The sequence below is a fragment of the Neomonachus schauinslandi genome, chromosome 12, assembly GCF_002201575.2.
Source record: "Neomonachus schauinslandi chromosome 12, ASM220157v2, whole genome shotgun sequence".
In the NCBI taxonomy this organism is placed as follows: domain Eukaryota; kingdom Metazoa; phylum Chordata; class Mammalia; order Carnivora; family Phocidae; genus Neomonachus; species Neomonachus schauinslandi.
In genome coordinates, this window is record NC_058414.1 from 27,703,112 (window position 1) to 27,724,357 (window position 21,246).

Below are 21,246 nucleotides of genomic sequence, written 5' to 3' on the forward strand. Positions count from 1 at the left end.
TACTGACCTCTTATTTTACTGAAATGTACTCCAGACCCACAGCATTATAAATTGTTAACTTTGCCTAGAAGTAAAAGCAAAGGCAGTAATAAACCAGTAAACCCCGAGGCCACACCTGAAGAACAATGATTCATCATCCCTAGTGACAAACCATTCACACTTACTTTTTAAAGGTTTCTAGTGCTTTCAGATCAAATTGATAGAGGAATTACACAAAAGAGATATTAGCCTGGAAAAATAAATCAGAAAGAAAATGTCTACCCCCAGAAAAAAGATATAGCAGCCAAATGCACTGTGATTCAAAAACAAACATTACAAATATGTAGCACTGATTAGACTATGTTACGCAGACTTTTCCCGGACGGTTACAAAAATAAAGTCCATCCATCTGTCAAAACAACTGCTCCATGCATGAAAATTAAAACAGAATTGAGGTGTTTTTAACTAACTTCTGATAATTATACTTTCTACAAAAGAATGTAATTTACCTCCAATTCCAATTACCTCCTTGCATGTTCTTAAATTATGGATGGAGCAGTGAAATCTTACTCTAAATAAAAGAGGAGAGAAGGCTGTGAAGATGAACAATTTCTATTCAGATATATTCAGTTCATGATTAAATCAAACAACTTGTTCTGGTTCAAATAAAAATCTGCCCAAAATGAATGGGTATAGTATAGCATTGCCTCAGGTCAGTGAACATTCATTAAAAAAAAAAGTCTCTATCCCCTCAGTAGTTTATGTAGAAATATTTTAATGTATAATCTACCATCTGGGAAAGCAAAGGAATCCTTTTCCTATCATGATGGGTGGATACATTTCTGCATGAAAATCCATTAATAAGCTTAATTCCTGAAGTTAATCTGTTGACTTTCTTTTTCTCTGGTCAATTTATTTGGCAAGCTGGCTGAATACTAGAATCTTCGCGCCAAAGCATTAATCCGTGAGATTGTTCCTGTCACTCACTTCATCCCTCTCTCTATTTAAGCTGTTTCATACTTACCTAGCAATAATGTTTTGTCTTTTCTTCTTTTAACACTGTGCTATTACAGCTGTGACCAGAACATCCATAATCATGTCTTCCTATTGCCTTAGCATTCATTAAAGGATGTTAGATATCTCTTCTTCAAAGAGGCATATGTAATAAAACTAAGATTTAACTGTGTTCTAATTATATTATTAGCCATCTAATGTTGAATTTGTAACCTGGTATTTCATCCACCTTATGGCATGGTGAGTAGGCTGTTCTGTCCATTTTAGGAGACATTTTCACCTTCACTATTTTTTTTAAGATTTATTTTATTTATTTGAGACAGAGAGAGAGAGAGTGAGCATGCAAGTGGGAGGGGGCTTGAGGGGGGAAGGGACAGGAGCTCAAGCAGACTCCGTGCTGAGCTCCAGCAGGACTTGGGGCTCGATCTCACAACCCTGAAATCATGATCCAATTTGAAATCAAGAGTCTGATGCCCAATCAACTAAGCCACCCAGGTACCCCTGTTTTCATCTTCACTATTAAGAAGAACGACAGAATAATAAAACCAATTGACCTCCACCTTAATGCTTTGTTTTGTTTTGATTTCAGATAATTTTTTTTTTTTTAAAAGAGAAAATGTGTGTGCAAGCTGGTGGGGCGGGGGGGAGGGCAGACAGAGGGGGAGAGAGAGAATCTTAAGCAGGATCCACGCTCAGCGCTGAGCCAGTCACAGGGCTCCATCTCAGGACCCTGAGATGACCTGAGCCGAAATCAAGAATCTGAAGCTTAAGTGACTGAGCCACCCAGGTGCCCCCAGAGAATTTTAATGATTCAACTAGGACAACAAAATTGGCGTTATTTCACTGCTATTTAAGTTTGTGAGCCTATTCACATTAATTGAGCTATAACATCTTTAAAACTTATGGTAAGTGAAAAAGAAATTTTAAAGTGTCTTGAATGATGTGATAGACTAAATGAAGACTCCTACAGAGGGCTACCAAATCATTTTATTTCAAAGCTCATTTCAGTTAGGTGCCCCATTTGACTCATTTTTCACCTGAGGATTGACTACTTGTTTGAAGTTCTGATTAAGATTCTATAAACATTTTCCTTTCAAATTACTTGAAACCTTCAAACTTGGTCAAAAGGACTATACAGATAGGAGCCATATATAGAACATGGTATTAGCAAAAGTTGCCCGGTACGATTCTCTTCCACTATTTAAAGGGGTTTTAAGCAATTTCACTTTGAGATTCCATACGGAACAGAGAAACTGATAATATCCACATTTTAGCTTATATTTTCTTTCATATTGTGCTATCAATCTAATTATCACATTTGCACCATTCATTGGAGTTATTTGTGAGTAGTCCATAATATGTACTTAGCATGACGTTTCTTCATCTTATATTCAAATGAATGCATACAATTGTAAAATATTACGTGAAACCAACCTAAATATTTTCCTGCCACACCAGGAGAACTATTTAAGTAGTCAAAAATCCCTATTCTGATTTCAATGATAGTATGTGGTTTCCAATTTTATGCAACGTGTTGAGTACTTAATGCTTATGCCTTAAAGCAACTAAGTCCATGATTTACACCAAGCAGGTAGAGTTACAATCTAAAGAGATTTATTGTGGATAGAATTAGTTGGCATATTTAATTCTAACATATATGCTTTATCATAATAGAACTTAATACTCAAATAAGGAGATGAACTGCATCTTTAATCATATATGAGATACAGCTATGAGGAAGGAGAAATAAAAATGAAATCCAGATTTTAGAGGAATGCTTGATTTCATTCACATATACCTGTCTTCTACCCTCTGCCTTGTCTCATATGAAAAGTGAGAAATTTTTTGGTTGTAATACTTAATGTCCAAAGTACAAAATGCTATTACATAGTTAATAATATAAAATGTTCTCTTAACATATCTTCTCTAATAAATGGAGACTCCTTGGCCATTTATAATAATTCATATATAATATATAATCAATATTATAATATATATGTATATACACACATAAATAGATATATGTATGCATAAGTATTACATCTATTAATTTTGTAAATAATCTCTGAATACAATGAAAATTTGGAACTTTCAAATTTTAAAATGTTTATATTTATTAATATTTTATAAAAATGTTAGTTTTTCTAAGATAAGTATTTATATTTGAAAAGATATTCTCAGAAAATTTAAGAAAAACATATAGGGGCACCTGGTTGGCTCAGTCAGAAGAGTATGCGATTCTTGATCTAAGGATTAGGAGCCTGAGCCCCATGTTGGGTGATCTCTATCACTTAAATAAATAAATACACTTAAGAAAAAACATATAGAGCAAAAGTAATGAAATAATAATAACCAAATAGAAATAACATGGAGGTATTAATCTGATGCTTTAAAAGTTTAGTCAGACATGGGTTAAAATTATTCAGGCAACATTTTTCATTTGCTATGTGGCTATCAGAAAGTTATTTAGGGGCGCCTGGGTGGCTCAGTTGGTTAAGCAACTGCCGTCAGCTCAGGTCATGATCCCAGAGTACTGGGATTGAGTTCTGCATTGGGCTCCCTGCTTGGCAGAGTCTGCTTCTCCCTCTGACCCTACCCCCTCTTGTGCTCTCTCTCTCTCTCAAATAAATAAAATTTAAAAAAAAAAAAGAAAGAAAGTTATTTAGGACCTCTGAGTCTCAATCCCCTCAACTAAAACTGGGATAAATGACAGAGTAGTTAAAGTACTTAGCATAATGCCTTAGTACTTATTAATCAATCAGTAGCTGTTACCTTATTCTTAAAATAAGAAATCATCTGTTTATTTGATTTGAATATTTCCACGTTTGCTTAGCTCTCTCACCATTCACTATAGTGTGGGATGACTTCAGCAAGAACTCTCTAATGAATTGTTTCTTCCTTTTAAGGACAGATAACGGAGTTTAAGCCCATACTTGATGTAAGGAGAGGTGGATTTAATAGAGTTGGTACTGAATATTAATCTGTATCCATTTTTGTTACAAAGGGAAATTATATTTTGTTCATTAGAATTTTCATGAAATTCCAGTCTTCCAAGTGGAGGACTATAAATTATAATCACTCTTTTCATCAAAGTTGGAGATGGCATAAATCACTGTCAGTCACAAGGCAAATACAGCAATTGTTTAATAGTTGTAGCGGAACTGTACCGTGTCAACTTAGATAAGTTGGAACTACATTTCCTAGAATTCTCTTTCCCATAAACTAGTTAAGATTGGCCATAAAAGAAATCTGCACGAGATGTAGAAGGCAGAAGTTGAACTGCAACCATAAAATTCCCAAAGTTGTTCTGATATGCTGGCCGGCCACCTTGTTAGCATGGGGCAGCATCTGGGGCTGCAGCTCCTTCACCTTGTACCAGATCTTATTTGTTAGCTTCTGTAAGACCTCATCCTGGAACTTGTGCAGCTCCATAGCAAAAAACACCAGCTGCTTCTGTAGATCAGCCAAGTCATCAAAGCTGGAGGTTGTGAAAGAGACACTGATTCCAGTTTGTCCTTGTGGGACCCAGTTTATCTTTGTGGGGTTCAGTCTTTCCTTGCTCTTCCACTTCATGGGAGCTTTTCTTTCCTAATGCCAAGCCTGGTGACTTACAACAACTTCAGAACCATTACTCGACTCAGAGGCAATAGATTCCAGAAATCCACAGATTTCTCACCATCTTCCACAACTGTATGAGGTCAAATCCCTATAATAAAATCCTTTTTAACATCACTCATACAAGTTCTGGTCTCTGATCAAACCCTAACTTATAAAAGGAGGTATCTTACGACCATAAAACAGCTCACTGTGATATGTTATATAAGGGGAACACGGATTTGATCCATTTAAAAAGAAAAACACAAATTATTAGTTGGTCATTGTATTTGTTTCTAAATGTGAATGGTTCCTCTTTTTAAAATGCATATTAAGATTTAGAACCAATAAGTTATATTAATTTTGGCATCACTTCAAACACAAAACTAAAAAAAATATTTTGATTCACACACATGCACACACACACATATAAGCACACATCTTTATAGCATATAGTATAGAGAATACAATATATTTAGTATGTTTAGCACTCAATTTCAATGTAATTATGACAGTCTCCAAGAATGTTCTGCTCTGAATGCATAAAGGCTAAAAACAAAATTTAAGATTCTCAGTCTCCTGAAATAGTGTCAAAAATTTAGATACTATAATTTTGCATCCTGTTTTCCTTACCACTCTTAAAAATGTGGTAAAGAGAAATATATAAAAATTAAATGATATAAATAGAACTTTAGGAAGTTTTGTGATGGCCTATAGACATAAGGGTGATTTTTACTGCTACATGACCAAATCGGAGAAAAACAGTCAAACGTTGACCACAGCCTATTTGCCTTGAGACAGAGCATTTCCAAGAAAAATATTCCCAGTGTTCATGTTAAATCTATGATATGATGGTCAACATGCCCTCAGAGATGAGTAGAAATCCATTCCTGAAGATGTTTAAGTGCATAAAGAAGCAGAATACCAATGATGACTATTAGAAACTACATGTCAGTTTGACCGGGAACACCTGGTATGCAGTTCTACTTCTATGTAGTTAGAAGTCATTGGCCAAAACCCCAGAGGAACTGTCCAAATCATTCTAATGAACCTTACAAAGTAAAAAATGCTTACTCTACTCTGAAAGTATGTACACTGATACCTGGTTGATATACAGTGTCTAATCAAATCTACATAATAGTTTGTCAACCAATGTCAAATATTTCAATTTCATTACAACCACTGAAGGATACAATTAAAATGTCCAGTTAAAAAACAAAAACAAAAAAACAACACAATCTAAAATCCCCAAACCCTCTGAAAGTTTTTATATACTGTCTCTATTTTAAGTGCTTGCCTTACTTTGCAAGTGCATTTAAATTTTAATCCTGAATCTAAAAGATCAAAAAAAAAAAACCCTATTTATATATATGAGACTTGGTTCATGGAAATTCAAATACAATAATTACCATCTTATTTTGCCATATTAGAAAACATATTAATTCAAATATGAATAAAATCTAGTTTCTAAAAAAACTTGAATGACAAAGCTGCATTTTCCATGTTCTTCAGTTGCTTTGAAAGGAAGTATGTATCTTATAACCAAATACAAGTTACATAAATTAGCTAATAAAAGTAATGAATTTAGAACAATAGCTGGTATATATAGTAAGCTCCCATTAAGCATTAGCTGCTATATATATATATATACACACATACATATAAATATATATATATACATATAAATATGTATATATTTTTAGTCCACTTATGTGGATGTTTTTCTTTTTTTATTGAAGTGTAGTTGATGCTTCAATGCTACATTAGTTTCAGGTGTATAACATAGTAATTAGACAACTCTATATGTTATACTATGTTCACCACAAGTGACCATTATAATTATTATTATTATTATTACTTCTGAATGCTGAATTTAAATTGTAATCATTTTGCTTAGTTTCCCTGATATTGACCCCCAAGCAGAAGTAAACATACATATGTACGTGTGCATTAAAGTCTATGCTCATTCCTGTGGCTTTTATAAGATTTTTACCGGCTTTCATCAAAAATCAGTGGTCTGTACACCTGAAGTGTCATCAAATTTCATCATGGGAATCATATTTAAAAATGAACACAGTGACCATAGTCTTTCATCATCTAAAACATCCACAAAAATTATAACCAATGTTGTCACGAACTATAAAGGGTCTGTGATTTTGTCTAACCTATAAGATAACAAGTTACTCAAATAATTTCATGGATGCTGGCAGAAGTTATGTGGCTCCTGAATCAGAGATAAAGAACATTATTACCCACAAAAAATAACAACAGTCTTAGAATCAGCATTTCTTATGCCAGTTCCCCAAGCTCCAATTCCCAGTGGGCAGGATGAAGAGGGCCAGGTGACAACCCACACATGCAGTGAGCTGCATTATAGCAGGGGGGCCCTGGGTTAAGGCAACCTGAATATTTTATCATAGCCGCAAGCATGCTGGTCATTACATTTTGAGGGAGATGTTAGTTTATTGTACTGGGCAGTAAACATACCTGCCCTTTGTCCCAAGCGAGACACTATCTCTATTTCTCAAGGCTTGCAAACCAGCCTTTTAAGAGAGAGACACTACCTTCCAGGTTTCTTCACTGTATAAATATCCTTTAAGATTTTCTGCAAAATAGGCAGTCAGTGCCTCTATTCATCAGATGTGCAGAATTGTGTGAAAGACACATGAAAACTTGTCTCCCAACAGTTATACATCAAGGTTTTGAGGTTTAATGAAGCCCTAAGGTATCTGTAGAATTAGGGGATAATTCAACTATCATTAAAAAAAAATTTAACATGACTTGAAGTCCCTAAAACAAAATAAAAACAAAATAAAGTTGATACCAACTTTGATCTTTGAAAAAGTAAATGAAGTTCAAGGATTAATGTGCATTTTGGACTGTACTGAAACTTAAGATGCATGTGTGGCTTCAAATTCTCCATTGCATTCACTTGGCAAAAAAAACAGTGTTGCTAAGGCCCTGCAATTTGAGCCATGATAAATTTGATAGACATGTTATAATACATCATAGCATTAAAAATGAATAACAACTAAGGACAAAAATATAAAAATAAATCCCTCAAGAATTGCAAAAATGTCCCAAAATTCAGGTGCATGACAATACGCTTTGAAATGTATCCAATAGCAATGTTATGAGAATCTGCTTTTTTTTGTTCCTCTCAGATGGTTGAAATTTTGATTTCCAGTGATGTTCAAAATATTTCTAACAGTCATACGGTTGCCATTTGGTTTTATTGAAACTTAGTGCAAAGAGAGATGGTTTAGTAGGATAAACAAAGAAGATACAGAGAGCTATTGATTCGAAACAGATTCTTTTACCAGCTTAGCATGTATTCAGTTTTCATTTGCAAAACAGGGTCAAGGAAGTTAATCCCTCAATAGAAATGTTATTGTGAATAACAAAGTGGATTTTAAGGACCAGAAAAATATCAAAAATGAAAGTAAAGGTGAATAATAGAAGTCAGAATAGAGATATCTGGATTGCATTTATCTCCTTATTCAGGGACTCTGTCCAATAATATTATATATAATTTTTTTTTCAAATTACAACTCTCAAGTTACAACAATGGAGAAGTTCATGAGCATTTAACCTCCCTAATATAGAAACGCCACAACAGTATAAAAGTGTAGAACCTACTACACCAAGAAAGCATATTAGTATATATCTGGTATATTCACTTCCACAAAGGGAAAAAATAAACATAGATTAATGATGTTGTCAGAAATGTCATTATCAGCAGCCTAAGGCCCATTTATATTCTCTCTCTCCCTCCATCTACACATACATGTGGAAAGAAAGGAAATATAAATGTCTCCCAGGTTGCAGATTCCCTCTTTACCACAAAGTTCATCTTTGTGGAATTGCTGCTTGAATTCCAGCTGCTGATTTAACATATGTGTTTGATGCAAAACTGAGCCATAAGAAATGATGGTCTGTATCTTTCTAGCTGCCTGGGAGAATGGGAAGGGCTCAATTTTTTGTATGAAGCTACATTTGGTGAACTATGTAGGCTAAGGAACTATGGATGGACAGGAACTATGTAGGTTCAATCTAGGGGTGTATCCTGACTTCCCAGGTGGCTGGGCCGTCTTAACCATCTTTAACAGACTTAAGACTGATCCACTTTCAAGATATATAAAATTAGTCATTGTCTTTGCCTTACTTTTCCTATTGTACTCTTGCATCTGAATCTAGTACTGAGAAGACAGTACTTCCTCCAGGAAGGTTTGTTTAAAGGAGCTTTATTGGGGCACCTAGGTGGCTTAGTCAGTTAAGCGTCTGCCTTTGGCTCAGGTCATAATCTCAGGGCCTGGGATCGAGCCCCACGTTGGGCTCCCTGCTCAGAAGGGAGTTTGTTTCTCCCTCTCCCTCTGCTGCTCCCCATGCTTGTGCTCTCTCACTCGCAGGCTCTAGTAAATGAATAAAACCTTTTAACAAAATACAGGAGCTTTATTTCTAGAGGACTTCTTAAGAAAACACTAAAACCAGAGGGAAACAGTAAACTCAGATTCTAGAAACCATAGCGTGCACTCAAGGAGGTCACTAGTTTACTTTTCTATAAATGTTCAGGTCAGTTTCTATTTTGGTTACAATTCTATCTTGGAGTCCTGATGGCTGCAAAAACTACTCAAGCCTCATTCTTGTGGTTTTCAGCATCACAAGGGCTCTTTGAAAGGAATTACTGTCCACATGTCACAGCTGACTATTATTTACTTAAGATACAGGGCAGTTCTATCAAACTATCTATGTGTCACTATAAAAATCAATGATATTGAATGAAAATTCTTAAGAACTCCTTATCCTTAGTCTTTCTTTCTAAGTGGTTAAGGAATTATCGGTAAAAATATTAATGCTATTCAGGAAGTCAACTAATTGCTATTTTCTAAAATCACATGTTAAGAAAGAAATGGAAAAAATGCATCTGTATATTAAAGTCCAAAATAATGAATAAATGCCATACATTTTATTTAAATAAAATAGATATGTAAGTTGAAGTACATAAATGAGGGTACCTGGAAAGAAAATAAATTTTAATAAAATGCATTTGAAATGCATAAAATATATTTTGAATAATAGGTCAATGAAAAGCACTATTAAAGGAATAAGATGGGTTACCAAAAAAATAGTAGGAAATATATATTTTACTGATTGAATATATTTTATAGTGTTTGGTGTTTAGTGTTTGGAGCTATAGGAAAAATACATTTTTTGAACCAAAATACATGAAAACTGCTGTGTTTTTCTTTCATTAAGTGCTAACAAAGAGAAAACAAAATATATAGCAATTGATTTAATTCAAAAGAATGTAAAGTAATAACCAAATTCTTTACAAAGAATGTAAAGTAATAACCAAATAACCAAACAAACATTTTATCATGTTAACTAATTAGCTCACTTTTGAAAAGATTAGTATGGCTAATATTGCCATACCATTAAACCTTCAAAAATGTACATCTCTCAACGCTCACATAATTGCCTATTTCTACCATAATGTATGTGATATGATTTTTAAGTTGTCAGAATGTTTATTACAAGGCAGTATGAAATGATCAGGCGCCATTAATACCTTGTATCAAACTTAGCAAACTCTGCATGTCTTAGTTCCTTTTAATTTAGTTCTTTAAACCCCATAAGCATTTTCAATAAGCCTGGATAATAAACTAAAGTTGCCCTTCTTAGGGAGGAAACCTCCGAGGGTTACCCATATGGCACTGTGCAGCTCATGACTTTACTGCGGCTGCTGAACTCAGTGCATCTGGGCTAACACCAGAATACCTCTGTTTGGTACTGACACCAGAGTGAGAGCGGAGAGGAGGGAAGGAGAGGAGAGGACGGAAGGGCAGAGGGGAGCCATAAAATATGAGGGAAATGCACTGAGGTGAATTTTGGAAACCACAAACACAAAAGATTATCTAGTATCTTTTTTTTTTAAGATTTTATTTATTTATCTGACAGAGAGAGAGACAGCGGAGAGAGGGAACACAAGCAGGGGGAGTGGGAGAGGGAGAAGCAGGCTCCCCGCAGAGCAGGGAGCCCGATGTGGGACTCGATCCCAGGACCCTGGGATCATGACCTGAGCCGAAGGCAGACGCTTGACGACTGAGCCACCCAGGCACCCCACAGATTATCTACTATCTTAGCAACTGAATGAGCTGATTCAATCATTAAATCAAATATGCTCTGTACTTGGCTACAGTGCTTATTATAAAATCCAGATATTTTTCTCAGATCAGTATCATATTATCTTTAATTTTCAAATTGAATTGAATTCAGAACAGTGTAACACTACAGTGGTCATGATCTTTAAAGAGGACCAAATTAATTACATTAATGATGTTTTCATTAGAAATGGTAACCATGGCATTCTGACGTTAATAATTTTTTGTGTATTCAGTTATGTGTTTTGTCTTACGCTTGTGAAATATTTTCTTTTAAATAATTTTCACAAAAACTATCTTGTTTGTCACAAATTGTAAAATATGTAATGTCTCACGTAATGGATAAAATAATAAAGTACTCCGAAAGTTAAAGTACTTGCATAACTACAGTTAATGAGTCATTGGGGTTATCAACGTAAAATTCCTGACTTCTCTGGACTCCTACTTCATTGTTCTTTCTATTTACTCCTTTCCAATAGTCCTAACACATGCATCAATTTGGGATGGTTTAATATTTGATAGAATATACTTTTTTGGGGGTCCACTTTCACATAATCAGAAAAATGTTGATTGTACTATGAAGGTGTAATGTAACTTACCAACACAGTATTTAAAATGAAATTTTCAAGGATGAAATTTCCCAATTTTGCTAATATATAATTAATCAAAGATGGGGAATATCTGTACTTTGTGCTCCTTTAACTACCTTCCTTTACCTGTTGCCAACAGTGCTACCAGATTGAGGCATTTTTTTCCCCCATGAACTCAGATTCCACCTCTAAATCATTCTAAATATATACATCATCTTGGGCAGCTGCTACCAATCAATCAAACTGTCCCTTGAAAATATCTACATATCTACATATATATACATACATGTTAATGTATATTTTTAAGCACCTAAGATAAATTTCTTCTAAATGCCAATACATACACAAAACATTTTGATTTTTTTCTTGTTTTAGACATCCAAAAATATCCAAGACATAAAATAATAGAAATTATGTATGTTTTCAATCCTGTAATTCATTTTACTTTATTGATTTAAATGATTATAACTGCTTTTTATGATTTGTGCAAATACTTGGCTGTATCTCAAAACAGCGACCCACTTAATTTTACTGACAAAGTGTACTTCAGGAAAAATGGCCTCTATCTTTTTACAATGGTAAAACCATCGTACGGATTGCTTACCATTCCCTTTTGTTCCATAGCACCCAGGACAATGTCTGTAACACAGTCATTACTGAATCCATATTTATTTAAGAAACCGGAGCATGGAAGGAAAGAAGGAAGGAAGGAAGGAAGGAGAAGGGAAAGGAAAAGAAAAAAAAGAATGGGATGGAAAGGAAGGAGCGGTAGTTTAATCGTGACTCAGAAGTAGAAAAATTTCGTATCATCCAAAAGGAATTCAAGAGGAATTAACATATGAAAACCAATTTGTACAAAGAAGGTGACTTACTGGATACAAGTATATATGCTGCAAAATTGCTTTTGTTAATTATCATTTACATTTATATAAATCCTCAAAGGGAACATATTTTCGCTTTATTTAGGCATGCTGTTACTCTTACCCACTTTTCTTTAAATAAAAATGTCAACATCTGAAATTAAATATTATTTTGTTTCTAAAAAGTGATTAAGTACACAGATAAAGCATGGTGTTTAATACAACACTGAACAAAAATAATGACAGAGTAATAGATTATTTATGCAATTACTGAGATGATTCAGTAGATTGATACTTACCAGGATATCTTTTCCAGCCCACTTGCATTCATCCCTTCTGGTAAAAGATACTGGCCACACAATCTAAGGGCAGAGAAAAACATAATTTTATGCCACTTAAGTTCTCTAAGTTCTCAAAATTACAGACTATTACACCAAGTTGGGGCAACTTAGATAAAGAAAGTTCCATAAAACATTATGTGGCAGGAACTTTTCAGCTTAGACTTTGCAGTGGCATCCGTTAACTGGTATGAACTTAAATCATTCAATCTCTGTCTACCCATCAGACTTTGCTATATATGAAAGTTAAGCAACACAGAATTTATGTAGTCAATAGAGCTAAGCAGTGTGCAGAGAAGGCAACTGTCAGGCAGGTTGGGAGGATGTGAAGATCTAGGGAAGAGAGGTAGAAATAAACATAAAATGTGGCTTACATTCTTCTAAATGAATCTGTCTTTACCATGAAATAGTGATTGTTAAATTTAAACACTGGGTACCCTGGGTCCTATTCCCTAATTCAAATCTCAGCATGACACACTAGAATGAGCCACTGATACGGTTTAGAAAACTCCATCTTAGATAGGAATCTTTTTTTTTTCTTTTTTGACAGGACAGTGGGTAAGAGTAGCATTGTATACTTTGTGGAGATAAAGAAGGAAATGAAAAAGCAAATAGATAGCTCTAAAAGCTTCGCCATGTAGGAAAAACTTAGACTAACTGAAAAACAATTGTGTTTTCATCCCTAACATTTCACTTTCATCCTGTGATAATATTTCTGCTAAATTTGAAAGGTTCCTATATTGTATGACTACAGTGACAGCGGTAGAGAAGACAAGACTTTATTGGTGGTTTAGAGGACTATGGATTATTTTCCTTCATAATATTAATGCGAATATCCTCATCTAAATTTTAATATAAAATTTTTCAGTTCCCCAGGTCAATTCAAAAGACTCCTATCTATATTGGGGCAGAACAGTTTGGTTTTTTTTTTTTTTAATTCATCTTTCTCTTCTGGTAACAGTTAATTTCAGGGGAAAAAATGTCATATGTTGGGGCGCCTGGGTGGCTCAGTCGGTTAAGCGTCTGCCTTCGGCTCAGGTCATGATCCCAGAGTCCTGGGATCGAGCCCCGCATCGGGCTCCCTGCTCAGCGGGAAGCCTGCTTCTCCCTCTCCCACTCCCCCTGCTTGTGTTCCCTCTCTCGCTGTGTCTCTCTCTGTCAAATAAATAAATAAAATCTTTAAAAAAAAAAAAATGTCATATGTTAAAAAAAAAAAATCCAGACATGGTGGCAATCATTCATGTCTGCTAGATAGATAGCTGTTAGTCTCAAAATGACTGATCATCATTTATTTGGGAACCTCTTGATAATTCAATATAAATGGTCATGAATTTGTGCAAGGGCTGTGATACTAGATCTAGAGAATCAAAAAACAAAATACAACACGTTTATAAGCAAGAATGTAGGACATACTGAAATAACCTATGATGGCCTAACAAATGCATTTCAGGTCCATGTCACAATTACAAACGCCCTAGAAATTTTTGGATATGCATTCATTTTTACCATTTGAAGCTTTCAGTTTGTGTATTCTTTTCTTTTTCATGTGCTTTTCCTTTCGTGTATATCTGTGTATGTAAATTAAAAATATCATTTGACCTGTTCCACAAAGTTCTTATATAGTAATCACATAATACAAAACAATGTAAGAATGGTAAATGCATGTCCTTACAATTCACAATACCCCGACTTGTGAATTCCTACAGCCGAATGCTGGGTAGTTCATTCCACAGGTTCCCCAGCCCTATCTTTACATTGGCTGTGGAGACCCCAAGTGATCTATTCTTAAAGTTTACAACAGGAGGCTAAAATATAAGTTTTATTTAAGACACAATAATAATAATACATAGTAGGGCTAAGATTTATTGACTTTCATATTAAGCTTGCCAGTTACGTTACACAAAACTTACAGATTATTAAAACACATAATTTTTAATTCAAAAAGGCAAGCTTTTTCATAATTTCTTAGTTCTTGACTGTTGGGTGTTGAGATAGCATGGCCCTCATTTTGTCATTTTTCTCTTATGTCAAATGTTAATGAAAATAATTTTGATGACATTTATGATTAATTCTCTCATACTCAGAGGAGTATGAACTCTAAACTTTCTAGAGTTCCAGAGTAAAAATATATAAATAAATAAAGCTTAAAAATCTGGCTGAGGAAAACAAATTTAGCATATAAAATGCTATTTTGGAAAGCAATTTAATGAGGATAACTGTAAGTCACCGGAATAAATATATATATTTATTTTATATAAAAATATATATATTTGTCATTTCCAACAGTAACCATTTCCACAAAGAATAATTCCTAACTTTTCAGTTACATTTGTTAACCTGTTGATATTTTGTCTTCTTTGCTCAAAAATTTCTCAATTAACTAACAATGACTAAATTTCTTATTCTCATATTGAAAGGGCTTCATGATCTATATTACACTTTCTTTTCTTCATGCCTCTATGCTTCTATTCATGGCAGCCCCTCTTACTCATTATTTAGTAAGGAAGCATTTATGTCGTAAAGAAATGGCACCCTTTTATCAAGGCCTAGAATATTTTCATGGTCCTTCCAAATCTGAGAATGTGTTGTCTCTAATAAGGACTGGCCTACTACGCATCTATATGCTCAAAATCTTATCTTTAATATTAATAAGTCCCTCAAGAACTATTTATGATATCCTACAGTGACCCTTATAAAGTTTATCACAACAGTAGATGCATCAGAAAATGTTGAATAACATCATATATAGGCTAAAAGGAATATTAATAGACAAATATATGTGAATTCTTAGGTAAACTGCATTTGCTCCTATAGACAGTGTGGTATAATTAAATAATATGTTTGGCATGAGATGCTTTATAATTAGAAATATGTCTTCCACTAGAATAATGACTTTAACCTCAAGAGCAGGAGCTATAACAACACTATGACATTGTGCAAGTCACCTAATTTTAATTAATTCACTACTTCAAGTCTACAAATCTAGTTGGTAGAAGATAATGTGATTATATCCTGAGTGTACAAATGGTTCTGGGATTTTGTTATCTATAAAACAGTAGGTTGTCTCATATGACAATTAGGTCTTTTCAATTTTAGAATGAACTATTTAAATTAAAAATCTTTATTATTTTATTATTTAGAGAATAATGCTTAAACATTAAATATATATTCTGAGGTGTTACGTGCTCACGTATTATCTACAGACACACAGATACATGCATATATATTTATATTCATATATATGAATTTTACAAAATGATAAAAGTATTATAAACACGGAAATTTGAAAATATCAAATTTTTCTTCATCTTCTTAGATTTTTCGTTCATTATATAAAAAGAATGACTTCTTTTCACTAAACAACAAACCTGCTTATTTTATGACCCTTTCAAAGGACTCTAAGGTAAATACCTTTGTCATTTAAGAAAAACAAATGGATAACCAGTTTTCTTAGGCAATAGATAACCTTAGGGATATTGCTATGATCTGAGAAGACTTAGAAATCAAATAGATTGAAAAATCAAAGAAATATCAAAGGTGATTTTTAAATGCCATATATTATTCCCAAAGTATATGAGTAAGGGCACTGCTGTTTTATATGATATACATAATGAATTGAGTCTTTATGCACAGTCAGAATTTTAGTGTTTGAGTAATAGGAAAGTAAAAGCCTTAGGTTCAGTGGTATACTCTATGCAAGATATGATTCAGCTCTGAATTTCATCTTCATTTGATCCTTAAAGCAATATTCTTCAACCAGAACAAAAGCTATTTATAGAATTCAGTTACTTTTTAAAATTTATTGTCCAATCTGTTAAAGTTTATCAGAAGTTGAGGAACACCACTCTAAAGCCCTAAATGTTAAGAAGCAAAACTAACATACATAAAAACTGATGTGAATGTACTCTAAAAAAAATGTCATACTAGCACTCTTACAAAAGCTACTGCATAAAAGATCATTGTCCCTCAGAGAACTATGACTAGTAATATTAACTGTGAAAAAAATGACTGACTTTGAGTATAGCATATGGACTCAGCAGCATAATTTCTACTAATTTTTCAATCTATGTTTATTTTTCCAAACTGTATAGCTTTTTAATTAAATAAGCCAGAAACACGATAAAGAGTAAGGATAAAACCAATAGACTTCTAGTGTCTAAATGACCACATTTGTAAAAACTTGACACAGAAAACTGATCTTCCAGATGAGGTTTTGGCAAACTTTGTGTTCAAAAGGCCAGATAGTAAATATTTTAGGCTCTGTGAGCCAGATGATCTCTATCAAAACTATTCAATTCTGCCATTGTTGAATGAAAGCAAACATAGACAATATGTAAATGAATGAAAGTGTCTGTGTTCCAATAAACATTATTTACAAAAACAGGTGACACACCAGATTAGGCATGTGTATAATGTTGGTGAACTCTGCATTTGCTGGCAATATAGAGAGATGTATAAATTTATACATATATATATATACACATCATTTCACACATGACATTATTATGATATATGTCTATAATGGTTCAGATATTTAGTTTTATGCAGCAAAAATTATATAACTATGGAAGGATAAGCTGAAGTTATAATGATCATTGAAAATACTATGGTTTCTTCCTTGATGATTTTTATGGTTTACTGCATCCATTATTTGTGATAATCAAATCAATGCATTACTTTTACGTGCATCTGAAAAGATAAAATAATAATTTTAGCAATTTTTCCAGTTGTCACACTGTTAAATAGCTAGAGAATTAACTGTTAAATAGGTTGAGATGTTTTAAAAGAACTACAATGTATATATTAGAATAAAGATACCTTTTGAAAATCCTTGATATTAACCAGGTTGAATGAAAATATGTGATCCTTTGCTCCAACATACAGCCTACTCCGTTCCTCATCCAAAAGGAAGGTATGATAACTGGAGCTGTTGGCCAAGCCATTGAAAGTGATCACATTGTTGGATTCCAACATTTCTGCAAGGTAACAAAGCAAGACATTGGGTGTTAATGTGAGGTCCTACATGAGCATGGGCTATTGGTACATGGCAATCTAACTACTTCCTGCTGTAGTTACTAAACAGTGGTTGTTCTTAATGATGGTACTAAGAAATATACAGGAGCTTTTTTTTTTTTTTTACATTTCATTGAAATGGAAGTCATACTCATTAGTTTGCTGATTTCATACTCAAGACCACACACTCCTTCAAAAGAAAGGGATAGAAATACCTCATCCACACAACTGATCTGATGGAATCTCTTTGCATGTAATGATAGAATGAAATGCTCAATATTGTATACAAAATGTCTTTAATTTTACAAAGACTTTTTAAGGGGTTTCATTTGTTCCAAGTCATTATCTAGAAGGATAAGCATAGGGGCCAACAGAGCAGAGGTAGTATGGAGGAAACACTGTTTAAACTCCTAATTGTTTGAGGGCTTCTTTTTATTTTTAGATTTTTTTTTTAAATTCATTTGCGATAGAGACAGAGAGAGAGAGAGAGAGAGAGCATGAGCAGGGGGAGAGGCAGAGGGACAGGGAGAAGCAGACTCCCTGCTGAGCCAGAAGCCCAATGTGGGGCTCCATCCCAAGACCCTGAGATCATGACCTGAGCCGAAGACAGATGCTTAACCGACTGAGCCACCCAGGCACCCCTGAGGCTTCTTTTCATTGAGGAATTTTTACATGTTTTTTTGACCATTAAATCATTAACTCTACCATCTAAATCTTTTATAATATTTTGTAACTGACATATATAGAGAAACCAAGTTAGGTTTTTCTGAAAACATGAGTTATATGAATTTTACTATCTGACTTCAATTTTTCAGTTTGTTAGCATTCTTTTATTTGCTTTTGCTGTAAATGGGAAAATACTGAACTTTTAGACCTACACCTAAGTGAGAAAAATATTTTCAAAAAAAATATATCATTAATTGTAAGTCCACTTTTGCTTTAGAAAGGTAGTTGTCGAAAATCACCAAAGAGGTCTTCTTTCTCTACTTCAATAAAAATTATGTATATATGCCACCACAAACCCCCCTCCATGGGATAGAAATGTTGAGGATTCTCCAAAACTGTGTCCTGAATCAATGATTCAGATTTTTCCAAAGCACACAGAGTAGAACCCCTTCATCAACATCCACAAAATATAGAATGTGCTTTCCAAGGACAGGAAGCAGCCATGCAGACCCTTCCTCTGTCCCTGCCATGACCCCAGGTTATTAACCCTTTGACAAATTTCCCCGCGTTATCGATTTCTCCGACTGCCCTCTCCATATTGCCAAAAATGTTATTTCAGTGGAGGATAAAGTTCAAACTCCTTAACTTAGCATTAAAGACCCGGTCACTACCATTTGAGACCCTAACCCAATACTCCCCCCTCATGTCCTGTATGCTAAAGGGAAACATGCTCTGCATATGTCCACGTCTTAGCCTTTGCTGCCATTGTTTCTGACATCTACAACTATGTATCACCTTGACAAAAAAAAAGACCCATTCTTAAGGCTAGCTCAAATGCGAGCTCCAAGAAATTCTCATAGAAATAATTTCTTGGGGCGCCTGGGTGGCTCAGTTGGTTAAGCGACTGCCTTCGGCTCAGGTCATGATCTCCAGGTCCTGGGGTCGAGCCCCGCATCGGGCTCCCTGCTCGGCGGCAAGTCTGCTTCTCCCTCTTCCTCTGCCTCTCCCCACCGCTCCTGCTCTCTCTCTCTCGCTCTGTATCTCTGTCTCAAATAACTAAGTAATTACTGCCATATACTTTGGATGTTAGATGTTATCTTGAATCTCTAAGTGTTGTTGTGCCTTAATATGTGGAACTTTGCCATTAAGAAATCTTCAAAACTTTACGTATGATTACGTTTCATGATTGGCAACTCTTGATTCCCTCCCTTAAGCTTGACTTGACTTGAACAAACGTGTCTGTGCATGTCTAAAGATACTTCAACAAAAGCTGCAAAGCAAAATTTCCCTTTTTCCCCCCTCTACATTGTTCCTCCAATTTGGTATGGCTAAGATAGAAGTTGAACATTAAGTTGTTTGCGCTAATCTCAAAAGTCTGTTTTTAGGGCGCCTGGGTGGCTCAGTCGGTTGAGCGACTGCCTTCGGCTCAGGTCATGATCCTGGAGTCCCCGGGATCGGTCCCGCATCCGGCTCCCTGCTCGGCGGGGGGTCTGCTTCGTCCTCTGACCCTCCCCCTCTCATGCTCTCTCTCTCTCTCATTCTCTCTCTCAAATAAATAAATCTTTAGGGCACCTGGGTGGCTCAGTCGGTTAAGCGACTGCCTTCGGCTCAGGTCATGATCCTGGAGTCCCGGGATCGAGTCCCGCATTGGGCTCCCTGCTCGGCGGGGAGTCTGCTTCTCCCTCTGACCCTCCCCCCTCTCATGTGCTCTCTCTCTCATTCTCTCTCTCAAATAAATAAATAAAATCTTTAAAAAAAAAAAAGAAATAATTTCTTTACTGCTTGTATCACACTGTCAATCATTCATATAAATGACTTATTTACCAGAATTCACATTCCCCCACATCAGGAAATATAGAATTAATAACTCACTATCCATAACTCACATGGTTTCTTTTCCTTATTACCAGTCAGTAAATATTAAATTGAATGTCTACTTCTATCTATTGATTTATCTATCCATTCATCTAATACGCAAAAATACAAGAATTGTTAACAAATTATTAAAAGATGATTTTCTAATTCATTCATGAAAAACAGTAGAATACTGGGCTATCCTTATCCTACCCTCCACCTGCACCAAAAAAAAAAGGAAGGAAGGAAGGAAGGAAGGAAGGAAGGAAGGGATTTAATTCATATGAGTTATATCTGAAATAAATGAGAGCTATTCGTCTCCAAAGAGAAAAAACAGAATTCACTACATGATATCTGAATTTAAATCTCATCCCCTTGCCAGTGTCCAAATAACTGCAAATAATCAATGCTACAGAGAGTCAATACAAGACTGAAATTTCAGGTACCCTGCTCTGTGTGAGGACGGAAAGGGCTACTACGAGAAGCAGGGGCTACATTACTGGATGTGTTCATTGACTGATTGAATGGCCGTTCAAGGAGATAATAATTATCAAATAGAGAAGAAGATGCCCTCCAACATTCCTTCCAATTCTAAAATCTGTAATAATTCTACCCTATAGATACAAAAGAAACCAAATACATAGGGAGCTAGGCAAACTGAAAAAAAAGTCAGCTGTGTCTAAACCAAGACAATTATATAAATATTAATCAATAGGAGGATCCCTTAAAAGACACAAAGGTAGATTTTAATTGGAAACACACAGATACTACATAAGCGCGCTCTAAGCATCAAGTGAAAGAAGTTATCGGAAGACAACTGCTATATCTACAGAACATAGAGTCATCCAGTTATAGGTCAGAACACAAGCATCACCACCGTACTTACTAGTCATGCAAACTAGGATGAATTCCTTATGCTACATGGGCCTCAGTTTTTGGAAGATGGAGTTAATAATATATCTTCTAAGAGCTATTATGAAGGTGAAGTTAGATAATTCATGTAAAACACCTAGAACAACAGTTTCCATAGTTAAGCACACAATCACCTGCGTGAATAAGTAGAGGTAAATATATGTTCAATATTCTTGACCAGAGGTAGGAAATTAAGGTCCAGATGGAGCATACTGAAAAATTACTTTTCTACCAAATATGCTAACTTGTTAATGACATTATAATT

General features: G+C 34.7%; 1 protein-coding gene across 1 annotated transcript in view; it reads right to left on the reverse strand.

Moving 5' to 3' along the window:
• SEMA3A (semaphorin 3A) overlaps positions 1-21,246 on the reverse strand; it is a 202,670-nt gene that overhangs the window by 128,178 nt on the left and 53,246 nt on the right. Inside the window, exons 2-3 of the mRNA XM_021689684.1 lie at positions 17,355-17,512; positions 12,498-12,560 (exon numbers count right to left, since the gene is read on the reverse strand). Coding sequence (XP_021545359.1) covers positions 12,498-12,560; positions 17,355-17,512 — 221 coding nt within the window. The remainder of the gene's footprint in view (positions 1-12,497; positions 12,561-17,354; positions 17,513-21,246) is intronic.